The sequence below is a fragment of the Drosophila arizonae genome, chromosome 4, assembly GCF_054131065.1.
Source record: "Drosophila arizonae isolate 15081-1271.41 chromosome 4, UAZ_ARI_1.0, whole genome shotgun sequence".
NCBI classification, from domain to species: domain Eukaryota; kingdom Metazoa; phylum Arthropoda; class Insecta; order Diptera; family Drosophilidae; genus Drosophila; species Drosophila arizonae.
The window spans coordinates 25,354,636-25,378,657 of record NC_142924.1 but is presented as its reverse complement, the minus strand read 5'-3'; the positions used below and the strand labels follow the sequence as shown (position 1 = coordinate 25,378,657).

General features: G+C 44.8%; 2 protein-coding genes and 1 long non-coding RNA gene across 9 annotated transcripts in view; 2 read left to right on the top strand and 1 right to left on the bottom strand.

Moving 5' to 3' along the window:
* Ten-m (teneurin transmembrane protein Ten-m) overlaps positions 1 to 24,022 on the bottom strand; it is a 138,455-nt gene that overhangs the window by 24,383 nt on the left and 90,050 nt on the right. The gene's annotated exons all lie outside the window — the stretch shown is intronic.
* Positions 1,626 to 4,422, top strand: LOC149269484 (uncharacterized). Its single transcript, XR_016269991.1, has 3 exons — positions 1,626 to 2,128; positions 2,430 to 2,780; positions 3,133 to 4,422. It is a non-coding gene; the product is annotated as an uncharacterized LOC149269484 (long non-coding RNA).
* Positions 13,110 to 18,149, top strand: LOC108613757 (uncharacterized). Its single transcript, XM_018007442.2, has 4 exons — positions 13,110 to 13,286; positions 13,347 to 13,593; positions 13,655 to 13,946; positions 17,782 to 18,149. Exons 1-4 carry the CDS (start codon positions 13,210 to 13,212, stop codon positions 17,811 to 17,813), a joined length of 648 nt encoding a protein of 215 aa, XP_017862931.2. The 5' UTR covers positions 13,110 to 13,209; the 3' UTR covers positions 17,814 to 18,149.

The window sequence follows — 24,022 nt, the reverse complement described above, 5'->3', positions numbered from 1 at the left end:
TGATAATGGCTCCTTTTATGGGCTCTTATCGAAGGCGTCGAGCATAACAAATGCTCGCAGAGCACTCGCCGTCCAGTGGACAGCCTAGAATACTTTCGGCTAGTTATCTGGGCGATTGCCTTGTCCCATTGTTAAAATGGTAGAGAGAGAGAGAGAGAGAGAGAGAGAGAGAGAGAGCGAGAGAGAAAATGGAAAGAAAGAAACTTTCAATTGATTGGGGCCTCCGTTTGGCAGTCGGCAGAACTTTCTCTCGCAAATGCGAAGCGATGCCGAAGTTTATTACTCAATTACAAAGCCATCAAAATAAAAAGGGCAACGTCGACAGCGAATGGCCAAGAAATCCAAAAGATAAATGAAATTGATAAGCGCGTAATTTATGTTTGGATTTCGTTTTATTCTGTCATTAACGCACATTTGCCGTTTGCCATTTGCCACGCCCCTCGCGAGGCCGAGCCGGTCCCGAATGTCCGTTTTTCGGAAGTAATTTCTCTGGCCACAGAGCGAATTGGCGAAAATGCTTTCACTTTCGAAGGTTCCATCAATTGGTCGAAAATGTCTCTCAGCCGAGTAGTTGCCCCAGCTAACGATGTGGACGGGATAGTTTTTGCTCCTGCTCCTTACCTAATTCCCAGACAAGGTGGGTATATATATATGTATGTGTGTGTGTGTGTGTGTGTGTGTCGCATCCGTAGCACAGTCTAACCTCTTTACCCACACTATGGCATCGCATCGATCAAAGCGAGCAATTCACAGCGTAAATGACATTAAACCTCCCCCGCTCACCCCCTCACCCATCACGATTGCGGCATATAAAATGCCAAGGCAGTTTGCCAACGCTTGGGGCTGGGGTTCTGTTCGTTCGGCGGATATTCTGTGAGAGCATTAGAGGGTCTCTGATTGTGCCACGCCCACTTTACCAGCATAATGCATAACTAATTTTCGCAGTAGAATCAACAATGGATTTGCTGGCTGCATCTACTGAAATATTGAAACATGAAAATTGTCAAAAACAGCGACAAGAGCACAAAACCCAGCGAGAGAGAGAGAGAGCGAGAGAGAGAGAGAGAGAGAGAGAGGCAGGTAGAGAGGGGGGAATGGGATGTCATGAGCATTACCTGTCAGGCCTGTGCGGAAATGAAATTTTGCAATGATATCAAAGAGGTGGGACAAAGTGGGTGTGGAGGCGGGGGCGTGGCACGAGCTATGCATGCATATTTCCTCCTGACTGACAATTTTGACAATGTTGACAATTTTTGTTATGCAATAAAAATGATGTGTGTGGGAGGTGCGTGATATGTGGTGCGTGGTGCGTGGGGCGTGGCTCAGCCGTGTGTTATACAAACTGTTATATTGCGGCTTTGCTAATTGTTGAATTCATTTAAGTGCACTTTACGCTGTTTGCCAATGCCAATGGCAATGGGGAGCCCAAGCGCCAGTTTTGATCCCGTTTCCTTCGATAGGCGATTAATTAATTTTGATAATCGGCAGCCAATAGAGTGGAATGCACAGGGAACAGCTATGATGACTAAAAGCACGCAAATGGAACTGCTTCCGAGAGCTGGGCACACTGAAAGCATTGAATGTGCCCCGATAAATGCTCGATACCTCAACATTGACGACGGCCACACAGTTATCTGCCGTAGAAGTAGAAATTCATTAGCGTCACGTTCCAGCCGTTTGCACCTGCACATATACATACATACACTTGTGTGGCTGTGCTGCTGACCAGACACTTCAGCGGGAGGCAGCACTCACGAAAATCCACTAAAGCAATTCAATTCAATTACAAAACGCTGCTCGCCCCAGCCACCCCGGCCACCTCAGTCCGCCCTTGGCCTGTCAATTAGCGGGCTGTCTAAGCTGATACGCATTTTATGTAGCATACCTGTGTGCGGGACGCAAAAATGTTGGCCTTTAATCAACGCCAAGTTGAGCAGGCCGACGACTTAGCGGCTGATTGGATTGCGGCTGCCGCAGCTCACGGGGGGGTGGAGGCTCCTAAGAAGCCCATGATAGCAGGAGCTTTAAAAAGGCGGCCGAAGCGGAGTGAGCTGAGTTTTTATAATTAGACGCAGCCAAGGCAACAACAAATCAAATCAACGACAGCGGGATTCGGGGCCAGGGGAAGGTAAGCTGAATAGGTGCGCTCTTGTTCGGAATTAGCCGGGCTTTAAGAACTCGTCATTTGCGGTAATAAATCTTCAACCATTTACTCACACCTGCTCTAATCATTTTCCATTTTCCATGTTCCGTTTTCCACTTTACATTGGCTGCTTTGCTTCTTTTCATTTTTTCCTTCATGCTGCGCTTTAAGTAATTTCAATTTCATTTTCATTTCTCACACAGACAAAAGTAATTAGAGGCTCTGGCGTTTTTTACGTGCCGAATTAATTAAAATTATTTCCATTTCTTTTCTTATTTTTCTTAAGTCAGTTATTTCCGCAGAACACGATTTCTGCCCGGCCCTCGATGCGATGCGATGCGGTAATTAAAACGACATTATTCAATATTACAAATGCAAAAACAGCCAAAGCAAAAAGGATTTTGAAAGGTAAAAAAAGGAATGGGTCGGGCAGGAGACGGCGCGGCGGCTTCAACAGGCGTTTATTACTTCTCGGACGAAAGCGGACTATCTAGATGGGGCCAAGAGAGACGTCGTAATGGATAGAAGAGCCAGCGGTGGTGGGCACGGGTTCGGGCTCGTAAAACCCTTTTCCTGCCCACGTTTCCTGCCCTTGGCACAGGCCAACGCAAGGTTGGCCCTCAACCTTTGTGGCAAGGTAAGAAATCAAAAAACGATTAGTCTAAGATTTTTTTCCGCTTTCCTTTTCATTTTCTCCTTTAGCCCTTCTGGCTGCGCCTTACGTGATGAGTGGCGCGTGTTTTTGCCTCAACATGACAGTGGGCGTGGCTGCGCCCAGTGGCAAGTACTTTCAATGAGGCTGAATGACCAAGGCAGACAAATTTAATCGCTCTGCCCTGTTCCCTCTCCTCTGTGGCCGTCCACAGCTCCAGTTCACTGTCGACATTGGAGTTGATGTTGGTGTTCGCATTGTCAGCATGCGGTTCAATAAACTTTTGTCTAGCCTAGAAATCCATTAACGCACCATCGACTTGATCGATTTTCCGTAGGTCCGAAACAACGAATCGACGCTAGGCAAATCACAAAAAACATGATGGAAAAAAGTGCAGTGCAGACTGCGACTGCGACTGCGACTGCGACTGAGACTGCGACTATTTTTAATCACTTCAACAGTTTTATTGTCTGCTGCCAACGAGCGAGCAAACGCACTCACAAATTTAATAGATTGCCGAGCGGGCGGGCAGCGGGCAGCGGGCAGCGGTTCGTCTGCCATGGAAGGCGGCGAGCAGCAGAGCAAACAAAAACGCATGAGCTAAAATGTAAACATGAGCACAAAAAGAGAAGGAAAGGCAAGGGGGAGTGAAAAAAAACAAGCCGTCAAAGTAGAAAGAGACGGAATTTAAATGCGGGCAACAAGGGGTTAACTCTGCGAGTCAGCTACCGCCTATTCACAGCAGCAATGAATGACTCGTCAGCGCCTGGGGGTATGCAATGGATTTATGAAGATATTCCCCCTCCTCCTGCTGCTGCTGCTGCTGCCACTGCGGCAAATGATTTTGTCGATAAGCATGAAAGACGCCAAGCCGGTAAATCTAGCAGCAATCTACCCCACGCCCAGCCTGACAGATGCATATCAACGAAGTCCACGTGGGGTCTAGCAAATGCCATTGCATGCCACCGTGCCACTCAGCCGCCCTCGGAAGTTTCAGGACATTCTTGCGCTGGCGTGCGTCATCGTCCTCGAGCTCAACCTGACACGAATCTGCACGATACGGCTGCGTGCCTTCAAGTGTTACACATTTGCATTTTGGCTACAAGCACATACAACACAGCAACAAAGCACACAACAGAGAACTGAGAATGGAGAATGGAGAACAGCGAACTGGGAACTGAGAACTGAGAACTTAGAGCTTGCCAGAGCCGTCATAGTTGGCGCAAAAAGTAGTTTGCCCTTTAGTTATGAAAATTGCGAGTTGCTTTTGTTTTGCGAGCCATTTTTAGACGCTTATAATTGCTCCATTAAAATTTGTTTATGGCCAAAGTTTATACTTGACAAGCAGGTCGTGTTGAGCTCCGCTGCCAGCCCAGTAATTAGAACGTCACAACTTTTTCTCCTCCTGTAACTGGGCGCTATTTCCGAGCTCCCTAGAGGATTATTTTAGCGAGCACGCTCTCTGCTGCTCCGTCACGATATGGAAGCAAGTTAGCTACTTCAAAACTGGATTTTTTCTCATTACGATTTTCCCATGAACTGAACGTTATCCGAGCAGTTAGCAATCTAAAGTTCTTCAAAAAGTCAATCTCTGCGTATCGTATTTCTAAAATAAATGACATTTAACCTATGGCGCAATCCAATTAATTTCATTTCTAATCTATATATATACAAATGAAGAAATTGTCCTAATGTATTTCAGGGAATATCTCTCTTATATTTTCAGTAGATACACTTTTTCTTGCCATGAGCAGGGAGCGGAGAGTCAGGTGGACAGTGTCATTAGCCCACACACACACAAACACACACACACAGTGACTCTTCCACATCTTCGCACTTTGTAATTGGCAATGATTGAAAGCTCCTGCCCGGAAGCCATAGCATTGCGCATCGCATCATTTGTTAGATGACACATGCAAAAAGTTGTTACCTTCCATCAATTACCAGAAGGTTAGACAAGGTCGGCGTCGTCCTGATGGGGCTTTTACTTTTAATCTCTGCTCTTGGGGTGCGCTGGATCTAGCTAACTCTTTCGTTCGGGAAATTTAATATCATCGCACCCAGAGTTTCTATTGGCGTTACACTAAAAGGTTTTCACGACGCTTTTAATTACACGTTAAACAAAAGCAGCGCACACTCACACGCACACACCCATAACACAGACTGAGACCCGCCCATCAAGGCCAACCAATTTTTGTTGCTGCCCCGGCTCGCTTCGGTTCGGTTCGGTTCGGTTTGCAAATTGCGAGAGTTTGCGATTTGCGCTTGATTAAATTCTAATTATAAAGCGTGCGTATTTCCAGTAGCCGCTTCGCCTCGCTCTGCCCCGCCCCCATTTTCTCCATTCACCATTCCCACTGATTTTTACGACTTTTTAATGATTTTGACTGCCAGTCGCTCATTTCGCCACGTTCCTTGTTGCCGCTGCCGTTGCTGTGGGTAGCTCGCTTCCAATAGCAGCTATGCGTGTTAGGTCTTCTTCTTGCTCCTCCTTCTCCTGTTAATGCTGCTCCTCTGTTTTAGCTTTCCCTTTCGCCAACAGTTTTCCAATTTTCTTTGGCATTTCGTTTACGTTTCGATAATTCTCGGGTCCTTATTGGGTTGCTTGGCTGTTGTTGGCCTTGCGTGCAATTTGCACTGCCTCCAGCGCCCCGACTCCTGCCCCCACCAAGCGCCACCCGCCACCCGCCACCCGCTGCCTGCCGCGTTGCCGCGCCCATTTTGTTTAATGCGACTTTTAACGCTGATTAATGTTTCCTCGTACTGGCTGTCCCTTTACCTTTGCCTTTTGGTTTCGGCTTCGGTTCTGGTTTCCATTTGGCATTCCTTTTACTGCGCTTTCACGGCTTGCATGTCAAATGGTTCTCTTTTTCGCATTATTTTTTGATATTGCGAGATTTACGAGAATCGTTTCGAGCGGTGCGTTTATTAAATTCATTAAAAATATCCATTTCGACCGCAGCGAGGCCAACAAAACCAATAACAGTGACAACAACAACAACAACAACAGCAACAACAACAAGCTGCGACATTTAAACATTTGCCAACTGGCAAGTTATTTGCTGGCTGTCACATGTCAATAAAATTAACACTTGAATGGCAAAGCCAACAACGGACAGACAGGCGGACAAGTGGACGGACGGACGGACAGACGGACGGGCAGATGGACATATGAACAGACAGCGTAGAAATAATATATACATTTGTCTGTGTGTGTGTGTGTTTGTGTGTGTCTACTTTTTTTTAATTAAAACAACAACAATCAAAAGGCCTAAAGGACACCGAGCTAAGCTGCCTGCAATAATTTGCTCGACAGCTGCAAATGCAAATTTCAGCATGAACTAAATTGAAATTTATACAGAAATATATGTGGACATGGCATGCTGACCGAATGCTCTCTTTCTCTTTCCCTCTCCCTCTCCCTCTCTCTCTGTCTCTCTCTCTCCCTCCCGCTTTGATGGCTGTTGAAATGGAAATTACATTAAGTGCTCGCTGCAGTCGAGGCGACCCGAACAACAGCCACAACATTTGCTGCTGCTATTGGGACAATTTTCACTAAAATCAAAGCGAATTACACTCAATTGCAATCATTTCATATTTCCGGACCGTTAACTGCTCTGGCGCCTGAAATGCTGCCGTTCTTGGCTGCTGCAGCTTCCAAGGGAGCCAAATTGGAAAATGGAATAGATTTTCGGTGTTTATGTTAATGTTGCCTACTTAGAGCACTGCTGGAGACATTCCGGAAACGATTCTATTTAGATTTCAAAATATTTCAGCTGTATAGATCCAATATAATAGAACGAAAATTGCAAATATCAACAGAGAAGCAAAACAATGAAAATCAGTAATCACAGTTAAATATAATCATTCATAGAGCTTTTCAATATATCTCTCTAGCGCACAGATAAAGATGGCAACCCCATTTGCTCTACATAATTATTCTACAAATTCCGTATTGCAAAACTCATATTGTTCATTCTACGGGTTCAGGCAAATAAATTATAATAAATTAATAATTTTATTTGTTGCGAGTCTAGTGCAATATTAAAGAGTGACTGCATGCAGAACATGCCGCTCTGCATGCTCCTCAAAGTATTATTCAAAGCGAATAATTTGTTGCCTGATCTGCTACATTTTGGTCGGGCGCAAAGTATGCAATGCTGCAATGCATATCATGCCGCAAGTTCATTGCCAACACAGGCACATGCAAGCACATATACACATAATATATATATAGATAGAGAGAGAGAGAGAGAGAGAGAGAGAGAGAGAGAGCGAGAGAGAGCAAAGCAGCTTATAGTTGACATAATTGTTTGTGTGAAGCTTTTGAGCATTTTGGAGCAGCATCGGTCGAGGGGTCATTGCATTGCAGTGTGTCTGCTGTCTGTCGTGGCTTTGTCCGAGCCAGGCCAATAAAATATGAATTTATGGCCTATTTGCATGGCTTTGCGCAAAGACAAGTGCTCTTTGCACAGAGAGACAATGCAACAATGCTGTGGCACATTGGCCAAACGAGTCTGTGATTCGAAAACAAGCAACTAAGTCACTTGCAAAGCCAAATTAAGGCACAAAACTTCCCCAGCTTAATGAGTTTACGCACACACACACACATACATGGTTTGAGCATGCCAATACAACAGTGCCACTTCCACATGGCATAAACATATAGAAACTGTGCGGCGTCTAAAAACTGCATAAAAAGCCAAAAGCATCCGAGCCAACGAATTGTGCTGTATCATTGAGAGCGTTGTAAGCATGACACCCTAGCATAAGCATAAAGCGGCTTGGGGCCTTCACTTAGATTTGGTAATGGATTCGGGACGGGCCAACACTTAGTACCCTGGATGGGAGGCGCTCTGTGGGGTCATGCACTGCTTCAGCCGAGGGATGAGCGTCGATTGTCGAAATGCTGACTACTGAGAACCTCAAAATTTGCATTGCTCAATGCCCGCAACGAGCCCTAAACGGATTTCGTTCGAGCAACGGCATTTCAAGAGCATATTGAATGTACGAACTATACGAAAATTTCTAATTGACTAACTCGATTTGAAGGCAACTGTACGGCAAGTTGATGATGACGATGCTTTTCTCGCTTGGCTCTCTTGGTCGTCCTAGACAAACAGAAACGAAAAGTTCCCTTACACTCCCAGCTCCCAGCCCTGCTCCCCAGCCATTGGCAGTGCCCCGCTCCCCAGCTATGGCCTTTGTAGAAAGTTTAGTGTCAAATGGATAAATTTGATTATGATTCTTAGTTGGGTTATGGTAATCGAGTTGGAAATACTTCAAAGTTTCGTTTCGTTGATGGCGGCAGGGCTTCTGCGCGCCTTAAAATCTGCGCTCATTTACGCATTCAAAAGGGTTTTCAGTTTCATGAGCAAATTAATTGCTCGACAAATTTAATGCTTGGCTCAAGTTAAAAGCAGGGTTCTGCTATTCAACAGAGATCTCATCAAGTATGCATTAAATCGCATCCAGCTGAGATTTCGATGTCCAGTTCTAGTTGGCCTGAGAAATCACACTCGAAATAATACAAACAAAAAACAACTCATATAACATCGTATGTGGAACAGTAGAACTATAATATTTTAGGGAATGATTCTTTCGGTAAGTGCATAAGAATAGATGTAAAGCCCTTATCGCAAATGCCTAATCATCTTTAATTGCAACAATGTTGAATTGATAAACGAAATGACGGAAAATATTACCCATATAAATGCATTATTGATAATATTCCCCATAAACCTATCATAATGGACGGCTATCTGAATGAGTGTGGAATATTTATGCATATTAATTAGGCTGGCGCCCATTTAACGAATGGACATGGGCATGGCCATAGCTCTGGCTATTATGCATATTTGTAAACACTTCAATCAATTAGTTTTAGGGCCGACTCTAAATGCAGTTTTTCGATATCCGCATAAACCGGCCACAAAATAACCAAATAACTTGTACAAATTGTTCGCATTAGATTTGGAAATAATGTGCATTATGCAGGCAACAAAAAATGCAATCTAAATTAAATGTGAAATGCGCAAGCGGGCAACATAAGAGGAACAATGGATTATGCACATGTGTGTGTATGTGTGTGTGTGTGTGTGTGTGCGTTTGGCTAATGAAGCTGGCAATTCACATAGTGCGACACATTCACACCTGCAATTAGCTACTCCCTGCGCATGGGAGGGGCGTGGTCGCTGTCAGTCAACCAGTTGGAGTTGCAATGGCAATTGCAGTGGCTGCTGCAGCTGTCCAAAATGTAATATTTAACGTCATTTTATGCAAATTGAAATTATGTTAATGGGCAACCAAACAGCAGCAGCAGCGGCAGCAGCAGCAGCAGCAGCAGCGGCAGCAGCAACGACAACAAGAACAACCTTGGCAAATATTATGCGAAAAGTGAAGCATTAAGCATGCAGACTGCTGCCAAACAATGTCGATTGTTGACTCTATTTACATGCCACGTACATGTTATGCAGCGAAAGGGAAAGAAACAGAGCGAGCGAAGGTGGGAGCGAGAGAGAGAGAGAGAGGCCGCATTTGTGTGGGCGAGCTGGCAGCATGAAGAAACTGCACATGTCTTCGGCGGCAATTGAATTGACAGTCAGTCACCCATTCAGTCTGGGCTCCATTCATCCATCGACTCATTCATTCAATCTCGTTCATTTCGAATTCAGTTCGCAATTCGCTTAAAGCATTTTGCATGTTTAACCGCCGCTCGGCTTCTGTTTTCTGTCATATTAATAATAATGAATGCCTGCAATTGCAACAGGAGCAGCAGCAGCAACAGCATCTGTAACTGGCAACTGCCAACAGGCAAACTTTGCTTCATTTGCATTTTCATAATAATCATAATAATGTACAATACAATCACTTCAATGCAGCAGCATCAGAGGCAGCCTGAGCCGTAGCAGCAGAGCCACCAAACCCAAAAACCGATAGCTGCCAGCAAACGTAATAAGCATATAAACTCATTCTGTTGCATGCCACTGCGTGTGGCATTTATCGGGACGACTGTGAGAGAGATCGAGCCTGACGAGCCGACAAGCTGTCGCTGCAAGGGACTAGGCCACAGGGACTAGGCTACAGAGCTGAACTCATAGGCAGGGCGACACTCAGCACATTTAGGCTTATTTTTTCTATCTCTGCTTCGTTATTAACGTCTCTCGTTTATATTTTCTTGAGTTGTCATTATTACATATGTCCTGTCCTCTATCTATTTGTTATTCTCTAGCTTTTCATATGTCCCTCTCGCTCTCTCTCTTTCTCTTTCTCGATCTCGCTCCCTTTATCCATCTATTAAATGCTGTTCCTCATTTACACGGGACCTATCCCGTAACCTATTATGTACTATGTAACATTTGTAACAGCTACGCGACGATTATGTGATCAGCATTTATAAAGGAAGAAAATTATTTTACAGTAAAGTTACTTAGGAGATATCATGCATGATTTATGCTAGTCCAGTGGCAATCATTATGGAGTTGGGACGAGTATTGTACAGCTCGATTGCCACATTCTTACATGTTTCTATTGAAATGTTTATACGTACCTAAAACGAGAAAGAGGAAATTGTCTCAATTAGTATAAAATCAATTTGGTTGTCAAATGGGTTAATTAGTCAAGTGAGTTAGTCTAGTTCGCATTGTAGCTGATGTCAGCTTAATTTATGTTATGTTAAAGAGAGGATGATTGCAGGGACAACACGGACGACTCGACGATAAGTGACAGTTACAATAAAAAATCACTCAACTAGGGCTAACTAGATTTCAGTCCCAGAGAGAGTCAAACAGAACTAGAAGAGAAGTAGAAACTTAGTTCCAAGGGCTTACCCATACGTTTAAAGTGCTCTTCACACTCACACACACACACACACACACACACACACATTACACACTTACATAGAATCACAGACAGACATATATTCGCAGAGGACTTGAGTGAAAAAGGAACTAAAGCAATTTCAAATTGAAAACGGCTACGAATTAATCAAATGCTTTTGCCGGGCAGTCTAGCCATTAGAAATACGGACAAAAAATAAACTACGGCGAAAGAGAAATCTCGTAAACAACACGAAAATGTCAGTCAGTCAGAAAGCCAGAAGCCAGCGATAAAGGCAACGCCACAGCTCAAGGCAGAGCCAAATACAAATGCAAAGGCAAAGCCAAAGCCAAAGCCAAAGGCAAAGGGAAATCGAAGCAGGACACGGAGCCAACCCTTTCGGCAATGCGCATTTGCTCCTGATACGCAGTCCGTGTGTAAAATGGATACCCCTACTATATATATATGTATATATATTTTGTTTTCAGTATATATCCGCATGTGTGTGTGTGTCGACTTATATAGTGCAACGCATTAAATCGATAACACGATTTTTCAGCACGAACACACAGTGCGAGTTAAATTGTCAGTTTCATTACATGGCAGGGTTTTTTCTAGCTTTCTTTCTTTCTTTCGTTTCTTTAAAAGCCAAATCACTTCGTCTGCGGCAGAGCTGGGCGAACGCCCTTCCCCGGTAGTAGTTCCTCTTTCGGCGTTCCGAGTTCGGCTTTCGATTTTGGGTTGCCTTTGGCCCTGGCGCTTCCATTTCTCACATTGCGACAAACGATTTTTCAACTTGGCGCTTCATCGGGCGTCGCTCCCTGCCTGGCCACAGTGGCACCATTTGATTTTGTTGCTTTTCAGTTCTTTTATTTCGTGGTTGGCGCGAGCAAACTCAATTCTACTCAATTTTTGGCGAAGGCGTGTCAGAGCGCCATCCACAGGCAAAAACAAAGGAGAGCTAAAAACGCACAGAGAACTTGGCTTTTTGCCCCTTAGAGACGCCAGACGCGAGACTAGAGACTAGAGCTCGAGACTCGAGTGCTTCGGTTGGCATTGGCGAGCTGAAGTTCCACAAACATTTAACTGATTGCCTGGGCGTGCGTGCGCCTTGCCGAGCCCTGCCTCGGGTTGCCTGATTTTTTGATTTGCAATACACCTGGGAGGCAGCAGTGCTCGTCCTGCCGCGGGACGCGTGTTATTGCAGGCCAAAACGTTCGAGCTCGAAAATAAATTGTCTGTGCGTGCAGTAATTGTAAATTACGTCCTGGGGCTCGGCTAGATTTTCAGTAGACGCCCCAGAAGACTCCTGTTGCCGGCCAAGAAATCAGTAATCAGTTCCCTAGCCCAGTTACTGACGCCTCTCGAAGTACCATATGAATTTCTGATTAACAGCGGCTCATATTGCGCCCCATGTCTCGGATACACACGAGACTAGGCCGGCAAAGAAGTATGCAACAATTCCATCACTGGGGTAACTCAAACTGTTCACCTTGGCCGAGCCGCAAAATCAATAACCATCAGCCAAGACTCTGGAGCCCATAACGGAATTATGTAAAAGTACGCCAGATGCTTGGGGAAATCACTAAATTCAGCCCAGTTCGAGGCTCGACTTCGTATCTCGCCTAGTTCCCGTCGTGGCAGTTGACTAACCACGCTGTCTCATCTTTTATGAATACGCACACAGATGCTCGCCCACTGATAACTGAGACTGCTTATCTGATTGCCCGCTACCCGCCTGTACGCCCGCCTGTACGACAGGCTGTAGACCGCCTGTTCGGATTCGGGAGTCAACTGCATGTGACATTTGCATGCTTACTTAAACAGCAAAAGGCAGAAGCAGCCTCTCCGTCTGGCACGTCTGGGCCGTCAGTTATGCCATACATTTTGGTGGCACGTCTGCCGGAGAATTGCTCAATGCTTCGTCGCTAGCGGGAGATAGAGGGCCAGAGGATGAGAGAGAGGGTGCAGCTAGTAGCTGTCAGAACTTTGGGTTAGTTTCACAGCTAGCAGTAGGCAGCAGTCAGCCGGCAGCCTGCAGCCTGCAGCCGGCATCCTGTTGACGTCACATCCCACACGTGTGTAGTAAAAATCAGACGTGTACAACTCTCTGGGAGCCAGGCACAGAGCTAGACGAGGCTGCGCCTCCATATACTTTGATTGCTTGCACGTTGCCGTACAATTCTCGGTATGATGGTGGCAACATTTCATGATTTCTCGTACGTGTCGCTGGCTCAGGGCACGCGCACTGGGCCAAGTTAGTTGGCAGCGGCTGCGCCGCATCAGCTACAAGTTCACCAGGACGTCCCTATGCCAATAGCACTCTCTTTTATAGGATTCCGCGGCCCGGCAACGTCTGCTCTCGTTTGGTGAGTGATGATGGTTTGCTTTTGCGTTTGATTTTCTTGACTTTGGGCTATGCTGAACACCGTCTCACAGCCCTCTATAAACCAGGGAACATTTTTGTGGGTTTACCCAAGTAGGCAGGGAATTATCAATCAATTCTTTTCGGGAACTGAGACTGCCTGGGATCACACAGTCAAACAACACATTTACACATGACACCACAGAACACTACCACACTACAAAGGCTTTAATGTCTTTACATTATTTTATATTATACTATTGCGGCAATTTGAAACTACTTCGCTCAGGCACCTACAAGATTACAAGGTAAGGACTATATTCCAGCGTTGTTTCATAAATATGATATGGATTGGTTAATCTTCCCAGAATGTTTGTCGAAACCTTGCGCTTTGTCGAGTCTGATAAACCGTATCCGAAGACCAAATTCGGAAATTTCACATTCAAAATTTTACGGTTTATTTATCCGCCCTATGGAAAAAACTTGCCGATAGTAACTTTTGATGTGGTTATGCCAGAGCCTGAAAATCTCGGCTTCATAGCGGGGACAGCATGCTTCTCGATCCTCGTTTTGCTCCTTCTGATCCTCAGGATATATAGACGACTCCATGGCCAGGTAAGCCGAATCGCTCTTTCTTAAGAAATATGCATACCAAATATTTGCAACATCTATTCAGGTAAAGTTGCCCGAGCAACCCCTAGAGCAGCCCCAACAAACGGCTGAAGACGATATAGATATACCAGATGATTGGATTCCTGAATATAACAGCAGCGACTGGCTAACTGACTCCTCACTCTCCGATTGCGCAGAGCGCAGGGTGACGAAAGTCATAAAAAAAGTGAGAGTGCGCTTCGAGGAGGAATCGGCCACGGATTCGGAACCGGCGGATACTATCATCATCGATCGCAGCAACCCTAACGAGTGCAGCCAAGAGATTACGAGGTCCAGCCATCAAAATGGCGAGCGAGGTAATATAATGAATGTAAAAATAGTTCTAGGGAAGCCCCCCAAGTACCCTAGGCATTCTCATAAAACTAAATAGAGACGTGTATTTATTTATTTCCTTCAAGGCTCCAAATATCACGCAGTAATTCGCATTAAACTCATCCGATTTTCGTTGGAAATTTTGCATTTTAGACTTTTCCTCGTCCTTAATAAGTGTCAGCTTTGCCGCGCGCTGTTATAAAGTAAAGTGACTTTCAGTTTTGTGTATTGTTCATGGGAGATACTGCACATGGGATTAGTGTTCCGCTGGCTGGGCTTCCGAGGCATCAGCCCAGAAGCTGTCTTGCAGCCAGCGGCTGGGGCATAGCCGGCTGGTGTGGGGCGTGGGGGAGGGGGAGGGGGGGCGTGCCAAAGTATCGTTAAGGCAATCATTTGGCAGCGCATGTGTCAGATTACTTTGTTGGTTTCGTTTTATTTAAATTTCGCTGCTGGCTCCATTTTCGGTGGTTGTTTGTGTCCCCTAAATCTGACAGCGGCGGAAACTGAATGCTAAGCTTTTCTCTTTTCTCTACTTGCTACTCTCGCTCATTCTTCTTCTTTGTTGCTGGCAAACAAATTAATGATTTCCCCGAGCAAATAAATCAAAAGCTTCAAGGATTTCGTTCTGGAGCGGCTTAAGCTGCGTGCCCACTTCTTGTTCAGCCCGCAGTCGACAGCCTTTTTTCCACTCAACTAAGCGCGCTTGCATCCATCAATGATATATGTCCCCACATATCCATATCCATATATATATATATATATATATATATATATATATATATATATATATATATATATATATATATATATATATATATACATATATATATATATATATATCTAACTATTAAAATATGTATGTATATACATATATTTCTGGGCTATGCCACAGCTCCAACTACCCGTGCCAGCCCGTTATAATTTATAATCATTGCGCTGGCAGGAGCAGGAGCAGCAACAGCAACACAGCATTCCTACTTTGCCGCTGAGTGCACAAATACTTTGCTGGCGTTTCTATTTATACACTGTGCACAAATTGCAATAGAGGTCAACGGGCATCTGAGCAGAAATACCTACATATAGCTATTTGGCAACTTGTGAAAAATAGGCACAGATTCAAGGATTGATTTTTATAGAGAGTATGCTCTATGGTAATCCAATTGCAGACTGTTAAAGTTAAGCTTTCTGTTTTTGGGATATGCCCAAAATATGAGGCCAGCTCTTATAAAACAAATACATATATTAAAAAGCGAGTTTTCATTTTGGTAAGACAGTTTCTTAAGTGTGTTTAATTCAAGTCTGCACAGGAAACGTTTAAAAAATAGTTTCCTGAATCTGTATTGGCATTGCACATAAATTACAAATAAATTATGGAAAAATTGAAAGCCATTCCTATATGGCCAGCCACTAACAATAAAATTGTGCCAGAGCTTTGTTGCCGACTGTCAAAATGCACTAAATTTTAATCTTTTAAATTATGGCAAAAAGCATAAAAAAATATAACATAATGGAAAAATAGCCATTTAATGTTTGTGAATCTAGTGAAAATATTACGCACATTTTCATAGTCAAATGTAATTCGAGCCTAACTGACGACATAATACTCGCTCGATCGAAAAGAAAACCAAATAGATGATGCAAATATCTTTGTCTGCTTGCCATACCCTAGAGGACTGTAGAGCGGGTCGATAGGTCATTCGAGTTGGTATTGATTTGACACGCCTCCAAGGGGCGCTTTAATATAATATTCATATTTTAGTAACATCCACCATTCGCATTCTCATAGTTTATATCGATGCACAGCGACAGAGACATTACGCCGAATACACTCACTTCACTGAACGTGAACGGGTATAATAGGCCGTTGCGGGGGTGGAAAACTATTTGAATTATTTATAATAATTCGCTTAATATATTTGTCAGTTGCACACATGGAGCGCTCTTCTCATTATTAAGCCCTCGACAGACCAAACGCCCAAACGCAGCCCTAATACCCCAGAGAGAAGGCTGAACAAAAGACCGGAGCAGAATGTAGCACGAGGCGGGATTTTCATATCTACATGCCAAAAAATTGTATGGCTAAAAATCGGGTTGTTTAATCGGGTTTGGCCAACAAAAGAAGCCATTTTAATTCAACTAAATAGAATAGAGTTGTAATAACTAAAATGTTGGCAATTAATTGGAATAAGCCTTAATTGGATTGCCTATGAATACTCGCAAAACATTTGTTTACCTATAACCAAAGTGTGAAGAGTTTGAGAATTATTTACGTTATGTTGCTTAAGATGTGGACAGATTCTACTTTCGACTTATCCCATTATAATTTCTCATTCATATGCCCTATTATCGTGTTAGGGCTGTTAAGTTCGATGAAAGTTCTTTGCTGCTTGAGGACTGGCAATGCCAATGCCAAATCAGTTGCAGATGCTTGGGGCCCATCGAATTCGGCATTTGAATAAAGCTGGAGCAGCAGACGCGACACGTGTGTGAGCCTGGGATCTCTGCTTACAAAGTCAAAGCAGACGTTAATCTGTCAATGAGCGCCAGCGGGGAGACCTTATCCAATTTGGGTTACATAATGCAGGCGTGCCCCGGCCGGCATGCTGGCCAAACTAGAATTACGTCAGGCAACTAATTGCATGCCAATGCCACTTGACTTTAAGCTAATGCTGGTAATTGCTGTCACGACGTCGCTGCTGATTATCTGAATGCCTAATGCCTGATTCGGCTCGTTAGCGATGCATCGAATCGGGCGCTAAAAGGTAAATATCATTTATCAATCAGCTCGGGCGGCTTGCGTAACACAGTGGGAATATTAGATAATTTGCCAAAGGAGCATTCATAATGATATTGGGACGAGTGTGCGCAGAGCCTTGACGTTCGACTGTCCTGCGGGCCCCAATAACTGGCCCAAGGACCCAAGCGGATCCAAACTAAAAAGAAATTGCGACGTCTTAAACGAAAACCTTCAAACTTTCGGACGGCAAGAGCACGGCAACATATTCTCGTACTCTATAAATTATGCGCATAACCAAGAAGGAGGAGACTGAAAAGTGAGACTGGGTCCACCCTAAAACCAAGGCAAAGGGCGGCTTATATGTAAAGCAACTAAACATGGACACTGCACAGACAAAGACACACACACACACACAGACGAGATGTGCTTATGTGTGGCAAAAGAAGAAATCAACTAACCAAGCAGAACTATTACAATGGCAAAAAGTTTAACGAGTCATGTGAAAGTCTGTGGGGACCTCTGATAGCCACCCCTGGCAAAAATCTGAGACAAGGCAGCAGCCAGCAGTCGGTGGGTGCGAAATTTACTTTTATTGCTCACTGTCGTCTCTGTAGCTAGTGCGATGTACATATGTAATATGCCTAGGCTTAACCACAGCATTTGATAAGGCAGCAGCAACACGACAGACCTGATCCCGCTCCTGCTCCTGCTCCTGCTGCTCCTGCTGCTGCTGTTTGCAAGGTAACCAGATAGCCTGCCTCTGGGAGCTGCTCTGCTTGGCTGCTTTGTTTGTTAGTTATGGGCCTTAAAACTTGTCACACTTGTCAAACAAACTTGCAAAATGTCTGCTCCTTTAGAGCGTCGCAAATGACTGACAAAAGCAACCGCAAAAAAGCTCGAGCAAGCTGGGGCTGCTCCACTTGCAGATACCCGGTATTCCCCAAATAGTAGAGGTCTCATTATATGTCATTGCTTTCATTATAGAATATCGATAATTATCGATAACTTCACACATCTGATTTTCAGTGTTCTTTACACCATTTTCTATTTTGCTCCCTACTGATTATTTTTTTCGACTATAGCTCTAGCGAAAGGTCGCACAGTAACATGCTAATGAGCGGACTCACATAGATAGCCGCCAGGTGGCGCTTTCCAGTTTTGGCGAAACTTGCGCGTTGGAGTGTATCCACTACGCCAACTCCTCTCGCAGGCATCTCGGCTAGCGTTTGGCAGCCGCTTTTTGTGCCTCTTCTACAAACTTCCCCAGGATTTGTAAGCGAATGTGTGAAGGAGTAAAAAATTGGGATTCAAGCTGGGGTTTTTGCTGCTGGCGCTCAGTTGTTCCAGCAAACATTTAGACTACAAAAAATGCGAGGAGGGCAAAAAATGCGCCATGAGAAAAAAACAACATTTTGTTAGTTGCATAAATTTGGCTACAGTTGTTTGTTATTTTTTGTTGTTATGTTGGACCCGCTTGTTTCGCAGTCCCTGATAACAGACGGCGTCTCCAAAGCGTCGTCGTGGGAGCAACTTGCGCGAAACGGCGCCAGTTTAGATACAGCTGAAAGCTGCAGCCAGATAAATCTGTGGCCGGACCGAGGGAGGAGGAGGGAGGCTGCCAAGCCAATAACTGTTAGGGACCAGGGCTTAACTAAAGTTTAATTGAAGTCGCGCTCAGTTCAATGGACTTCGCCGGCATGAATCACTCTTAGTCCCCACCTTGCGGCGGAGCACTCAAAACTTAATCGCAATCTTTGAAGCACATAACTTGAACACAGGCTCATAATGTGGTAAGGATACACACACACACAAACATACACAGAGAGACAGCTGTACACAGAACCTTCTTACATTGCACACCCCCATTTATATCTCTATTTACAATTTATGCGCCACGTGAAGGTAAATAAAGTTGCAACAAGCGGAGCTCACGCGACGACCGTAGGGTCTTTCTGCCTCTGCTGCACTCGTTGGCTGGTGGGTTGGTGGGTTGGTGGGTTGGTTGGTTGGATGGTTGGTGGCTTGGCTTGCCATACAAATCCCAAAACCATTTCACTAATTGAAATGAATTTTCATATACGACGACGAGAAAATGTCGAGAAGCGCAACGTTGACGTACTGAGCGTGCTGTACGTGTGATGTGGATGTGAGTGTGAGTGAGAGTGCCAAGGTGTGTGATAGTGTCATAGTGTGTCTGTGTGTGTGGGGGGGTGTGGGGGTGTTTGTTTACGAGACACTTTCGTGTCGCTGTACAAAATTGCAATGACCTAAGGCAACGGGAAAATCGTTGGGCTTCGCTGGGCAAATGAAAACGTTGCAGTTGAATGACTTTGCTCTTCAAATAACTCTTTAAGGAAATGGCTCTTTAAAGAACGCAAAGCATGCAGCGAAGCTGGCAAAGCAAATACCGAAATATCTCCAATTATGGCTGTTGACTATTAGCATTTGGCTAAAGAGATTTGTGGGAGAAGTACACTCGAAAATTGTCTCCAGCCGGCAGGAAACTTTCTCGCAAAAGAACAACAAAACAAATAACCCACTCGACATGTCTCAAGTTGGAGAAAGTCTTCGTCGCTGCGCAAATGCAGCGGCATTTCCACACATTCTTTTCATTTGTGCTTTCTTTTCTACATAATTAATGTAGAATTATGCAACCCGCTTGCCTAGCTGCAGCGACTTCAGAGTGGTCCGGCCCGAGTGCCAGCTTCCCAAGCAGATTTTCAAGTTCATAATTATGTGGCAGGCCCTATTGCTCGTAGTCAGGGGCTAAATGCATTTCTCACGTCGACAGTTTTAATAGATGCATGTATATGTGGATATACACATTCTTCTTCTTCTATTTATTCTCAATGCGAGAGTCGCAGCGGAGAATGCACAAAAGCCGGCAGCCCAGTCCAGCGCGAGGTAGGACGGCTCCTGTCCGCATTTCCCACAACGGAAGTCGTCATACTTGCGCTTGTTTACATTCTGCTTCGGCTTTCGCTGCTGCTCCTCCTCCTCCTCCTCCTCCTGCTGCTGCTCCTGCTGCGTAACATGTAATGAGACTGGCTGGCTGGCTGACAATGTTGCCTTTTGAAAGGCGTTGAGCGTGGCGTGTAAACGCAAAATGGTGACAAAGCTCGCCTGCAGGGGACTCTGCTGACTATGTGTGTGTGTGTGCATGCGTGTGTGTGAAGCTATTCTAAGGCATTTGCTTGGCTTTTTTTTCTTTGTCGGCAGCGCTGGGGTAACATTATTTTAATTAACATATTTATATGTGGAAGGGCTCAGGGCAACAAAAGCGACAGCCGCATCACTCGAGCTGCTCTGGGTGCGCACGTGTGTGCATGTGTGCATGTGTGTGTGTGTGTGTGTATGCACTGCAATTTTAATTACATAGACGCGACGACTTAAACAACAAGCCAACATATACAGCATAGAGAATGCATTATGTTGCCATATGAAATCATTAAAAATTGTTTGCAGAGCCAAAGCGAAATCATTAAAAGCATATAAATTATGCACGCTGATAGCGAGCGCCAGCTTGCCAGCCTGCCACGCCCACGCTGCGCCCACGCACAGGTTCATAATACTAAAATGATGAAATGCCAGTCCGCATAATTATGAGGCAGAAAAATGCCACAACTGCAGCGACGATGACGGCCGAACAGAAATTGTTTTGCTAATGTTTAGCGTGCCTCTACCTCAGCCTCTACCTCTGCTTCCGTTTGTTGCATACTTCTCCCGGGTGGTGTTCGACTGCGATGCGCTGAAAAGGGTTCAAGAAAAGACTGAGACGGCGCCGATGGCGGGGGCTCAGTTATTTCATATGCGCCACCTAAAAGTATGCCTTAAGAAATTGCGAAACTTGTCTCGCCCTAATGAAGAGCCGTCTGCTCCTGCAGCAGTACATTTCGCCCAGGTATTTCGGGCTAAAAATGCCTCAGTGAGAGAGGAATGCGAAGGGCTGTTGCCCTCCCTCCCCGCCGCCATCTGCAAATTGTTGAGTGCGTAAAAAGGTAAAGCACTTTGTTTGGCAGCTAACTGCGCCCCTGCTCTCCCACTACATAGACATACTCACATATATTTCGCCGTCTTGCCTCGCACCTGCAGGTGTATTCACACACCGACCGCACTCGGTGCCCATAAATCCTCGGCAATCGCGCTCAAAAATCAAAAGATACCACCGGATAGGGAGACAGGCGAACATAAAATGCCAATTTCTAGTTGCCAAATGGTTATTGCCACAACAGCAGGGAGCAGAGGCTACGAAAGTAACAAATTTACCACACACCGATACATGCAGAGATCGGCCATTGCATTTACCTATATCCACATGCGCACACACACTAGCACACACACACATACACAGTGCCTTATCCGCGGTCACTGCAGCAGGTAAAGCTAAGTGGAGCACAAAAATAAAAACGGCAACCAGAAGGCAATTTGTTGCGCCATGGCAGGCAGGCGAGTGACCGACTGGAAGATACCCTAGAGCAGTGGAGTTGGCTTGTTGCTGGGACTAAATGAATTTTGCTTGGCTCTGCACTTCATTGTTTATAGCGCTATATATAATTAATAAATGTGCGTGACATGCGACTGGGTAAGACAGAGACAGAGACAGAGAGAGGGTGAGGGAGAGAGAGAGAGAGAGAGAGAGGAGGGCAGCATGCAGATATTTATTCATTGCAGTCGGTCTGATAAAAGCTGGACAAGAAGGGCAGAAGCACAGCACTTAGAAGGCATAAAATTTATAAATTACTATGCTGCGCCATAATAAATTTCAGTTTGCGTAAAAACGCAAAATTTATATACACCATGCAGCATAGTGTGTGGGGATGGACCCGACTGGGCTGTGAGTGGACTGAAAAACCCATTATGAATGAATTTAGTAGCAGCAGAGGCAGCGGCAACAGCAGCAGAGGCAGCAACGGCAGCAGCAGCACAAAAACCAAAACGTGCTAGCACATTTCGTCGTATTTATACAAATTTAAAGCATTCACCCAGCAGGCGGCGGGTGGGTGAGTACTCAGAATTTACGAGTATTTCCATGGCTGCCAGCGACGATAAACCAAACCAGTCGAAAGCAATAACGACGAGCCAATGCCAATAGACAGCGGACAGCGGACGGCGGACGACCGCAAAGGACTAAACATGACTAGACTACTTGTGCACTATAGAGCATCGGCTGGAAGTTAGTTGAAGGACACACACAGCCGGATGCCGCTCGCCCAGTCGCTAGACAAAGGTGGCGTGCCCGGCGTAGGCAGCACGGCCGTCCAGTTGCCAGTTGCCAGTTGCCAGTTGCCGGTGTCTGGCCTTTGGCCACCTCTGCTGTTTGGTCTGTGTCCAGGCCGGTCAATGACAGCTAAAGTTTTTCAAACTAACCTCGAAACGATAAAAAATTAAAGCAACAGTAAATGAGAGACGCGCAGACAGAGCAGGCGGACGAGGCAGACGGAACAGCGGTGGCCGGAGGAGCAGGCAGAGGATTCCGAGGAGGGGCAAGAGCATTTACTGCAACAAAATGCCGCAATGGGCTGTTATTATAATGAAAACGAAGCACAGAACCTGCCGCAGTAAAAACGGCAATGAGTAGTTGCCTTTGTGGCAAGCGGAGCACCCCTAACGGTAACGTCAAGTTGCCATTAATTTTCAAGTGCAATGTCTGTATTCGTATGCCTCTTCCCTCGCGCCCCCTCCGCTCAGCCTATGGCTTTCAATACACTCGTCGCGATATGCAAAGAAGGCGCACAAAAGTATGCTATAAAATTAGTTGATTTACAGAGGGAAAAAACAGATCAAAATAATTTCTCGTTTTTACCCTGTGTTACGGAAAACTTTAAATGCAGACCAGAGACATTCAACAATGTCAGAAGTAAGTGAAAATGGGAGCAGAACTTTAAGTTTCTATACACATATGAAACTATCTCTTCCAGTGACAGCCTTAAAGCTTTAAACGGCATTGTTCTGCGCTCTTTCAGCGTGTTCAAGACTGTAAAACACGCCCGGAATTGGGTGAATCACGGCGGAGCGGCCAACGGGCCAGCATCACCCTATCAATATGTTGACTTTTGTTCAACTGTTTTATTTAATTTCGTTGCCTTTTTTTTTTACCTTGCTTTTTGGACGAAAACTCGACCGTGCGCTACAGCAATTTATGAAATTTTCCTCGCATATATGCATATATACATATGCATATATACCCTATATATATATTTGTATAGTACAAATATATTTTTTAACTCTTTCCCCAAAGTTATATGTCGCTTTCTGAAACCTCGCCTGTGTGTGTGTGTGTGTGTGTAGTACCAATCGCACCGAATTCGCTTTTTTTCGTATTTGCAAATGGTGCATAAGCATTTTTTCATGTTCGGCCAAATAAAAAATGAAGAAGGCAAATAAAAGCATCTGGAGTCCGGAAAAAATTGAAACTATGGCAATATATGGACGAACTTTATGCAGAGTATTGTATATGCATTTCAGATATCCTGCATTCAATGGAACTGGGCCCTCAAATACCTTTAGAATACGCTGCAGCCTCAGTCTCATGATTAGTTTCGGGATCGAGCTGAGCGAGAATTGTGAAACTCAATCGAGGAATCACTTGTAACAGGGTAACTACTCGTCGATCAGTGAGGACTCAAGACTTTCGTCTGTTTATTTTTGCATGCATATCAAGTGAGGCAAAATATTTTATGGCCGTTCACTTAGCCTCTCCAGCCACAACTCTCCTCCGCACAGTCATCGAATGCAACTCGGATCCAACTTTCGCTCCTGGGCTGGGCCTCGGCGCTTTTCTCCAAATGGGTGCCAAAAGTCAACAAATAATATTTTTGCATAAAAATCGTCACTGAAATGAAAATATTCGGGTGCAACCATGCAAGTGGCATGGATAGTCGACGTAGGCTTAAAAGCCCGACAAACCAAACAGGCCCTATGTGTGTGTGTGTGTGTGTGTGTGTGGGAGAGGGAAATCTCAATTTGCACAAAATTTAATCAATATCTGCTTGCTTCACCACTATGGCTATGCTCTATGCGAGCTGCAACCTCTGCGCCGAGTTCATTGTGGGCTGCTTATAAATTTATGCACATATGCAAATAGAATTTTCAAAATTGTCATTTAATTGCACTTTAGACAGCACCAAGGCCCAAAAATGATATGCAAAATGCGAACGGCGCTTCACTCTGTTCAATATTAATGCGTTTCATTCAAGGACCTGCGGCCATTGTGCAATGCTCTTTAAAGGCTTTAAATAGGTCCAGTCCGAGTTTCACATTACGATTACGAAAGCAACTGAGACAATGTGAAACAAAAAGCAAAAAGAGAGCCGAAAAGAGAAA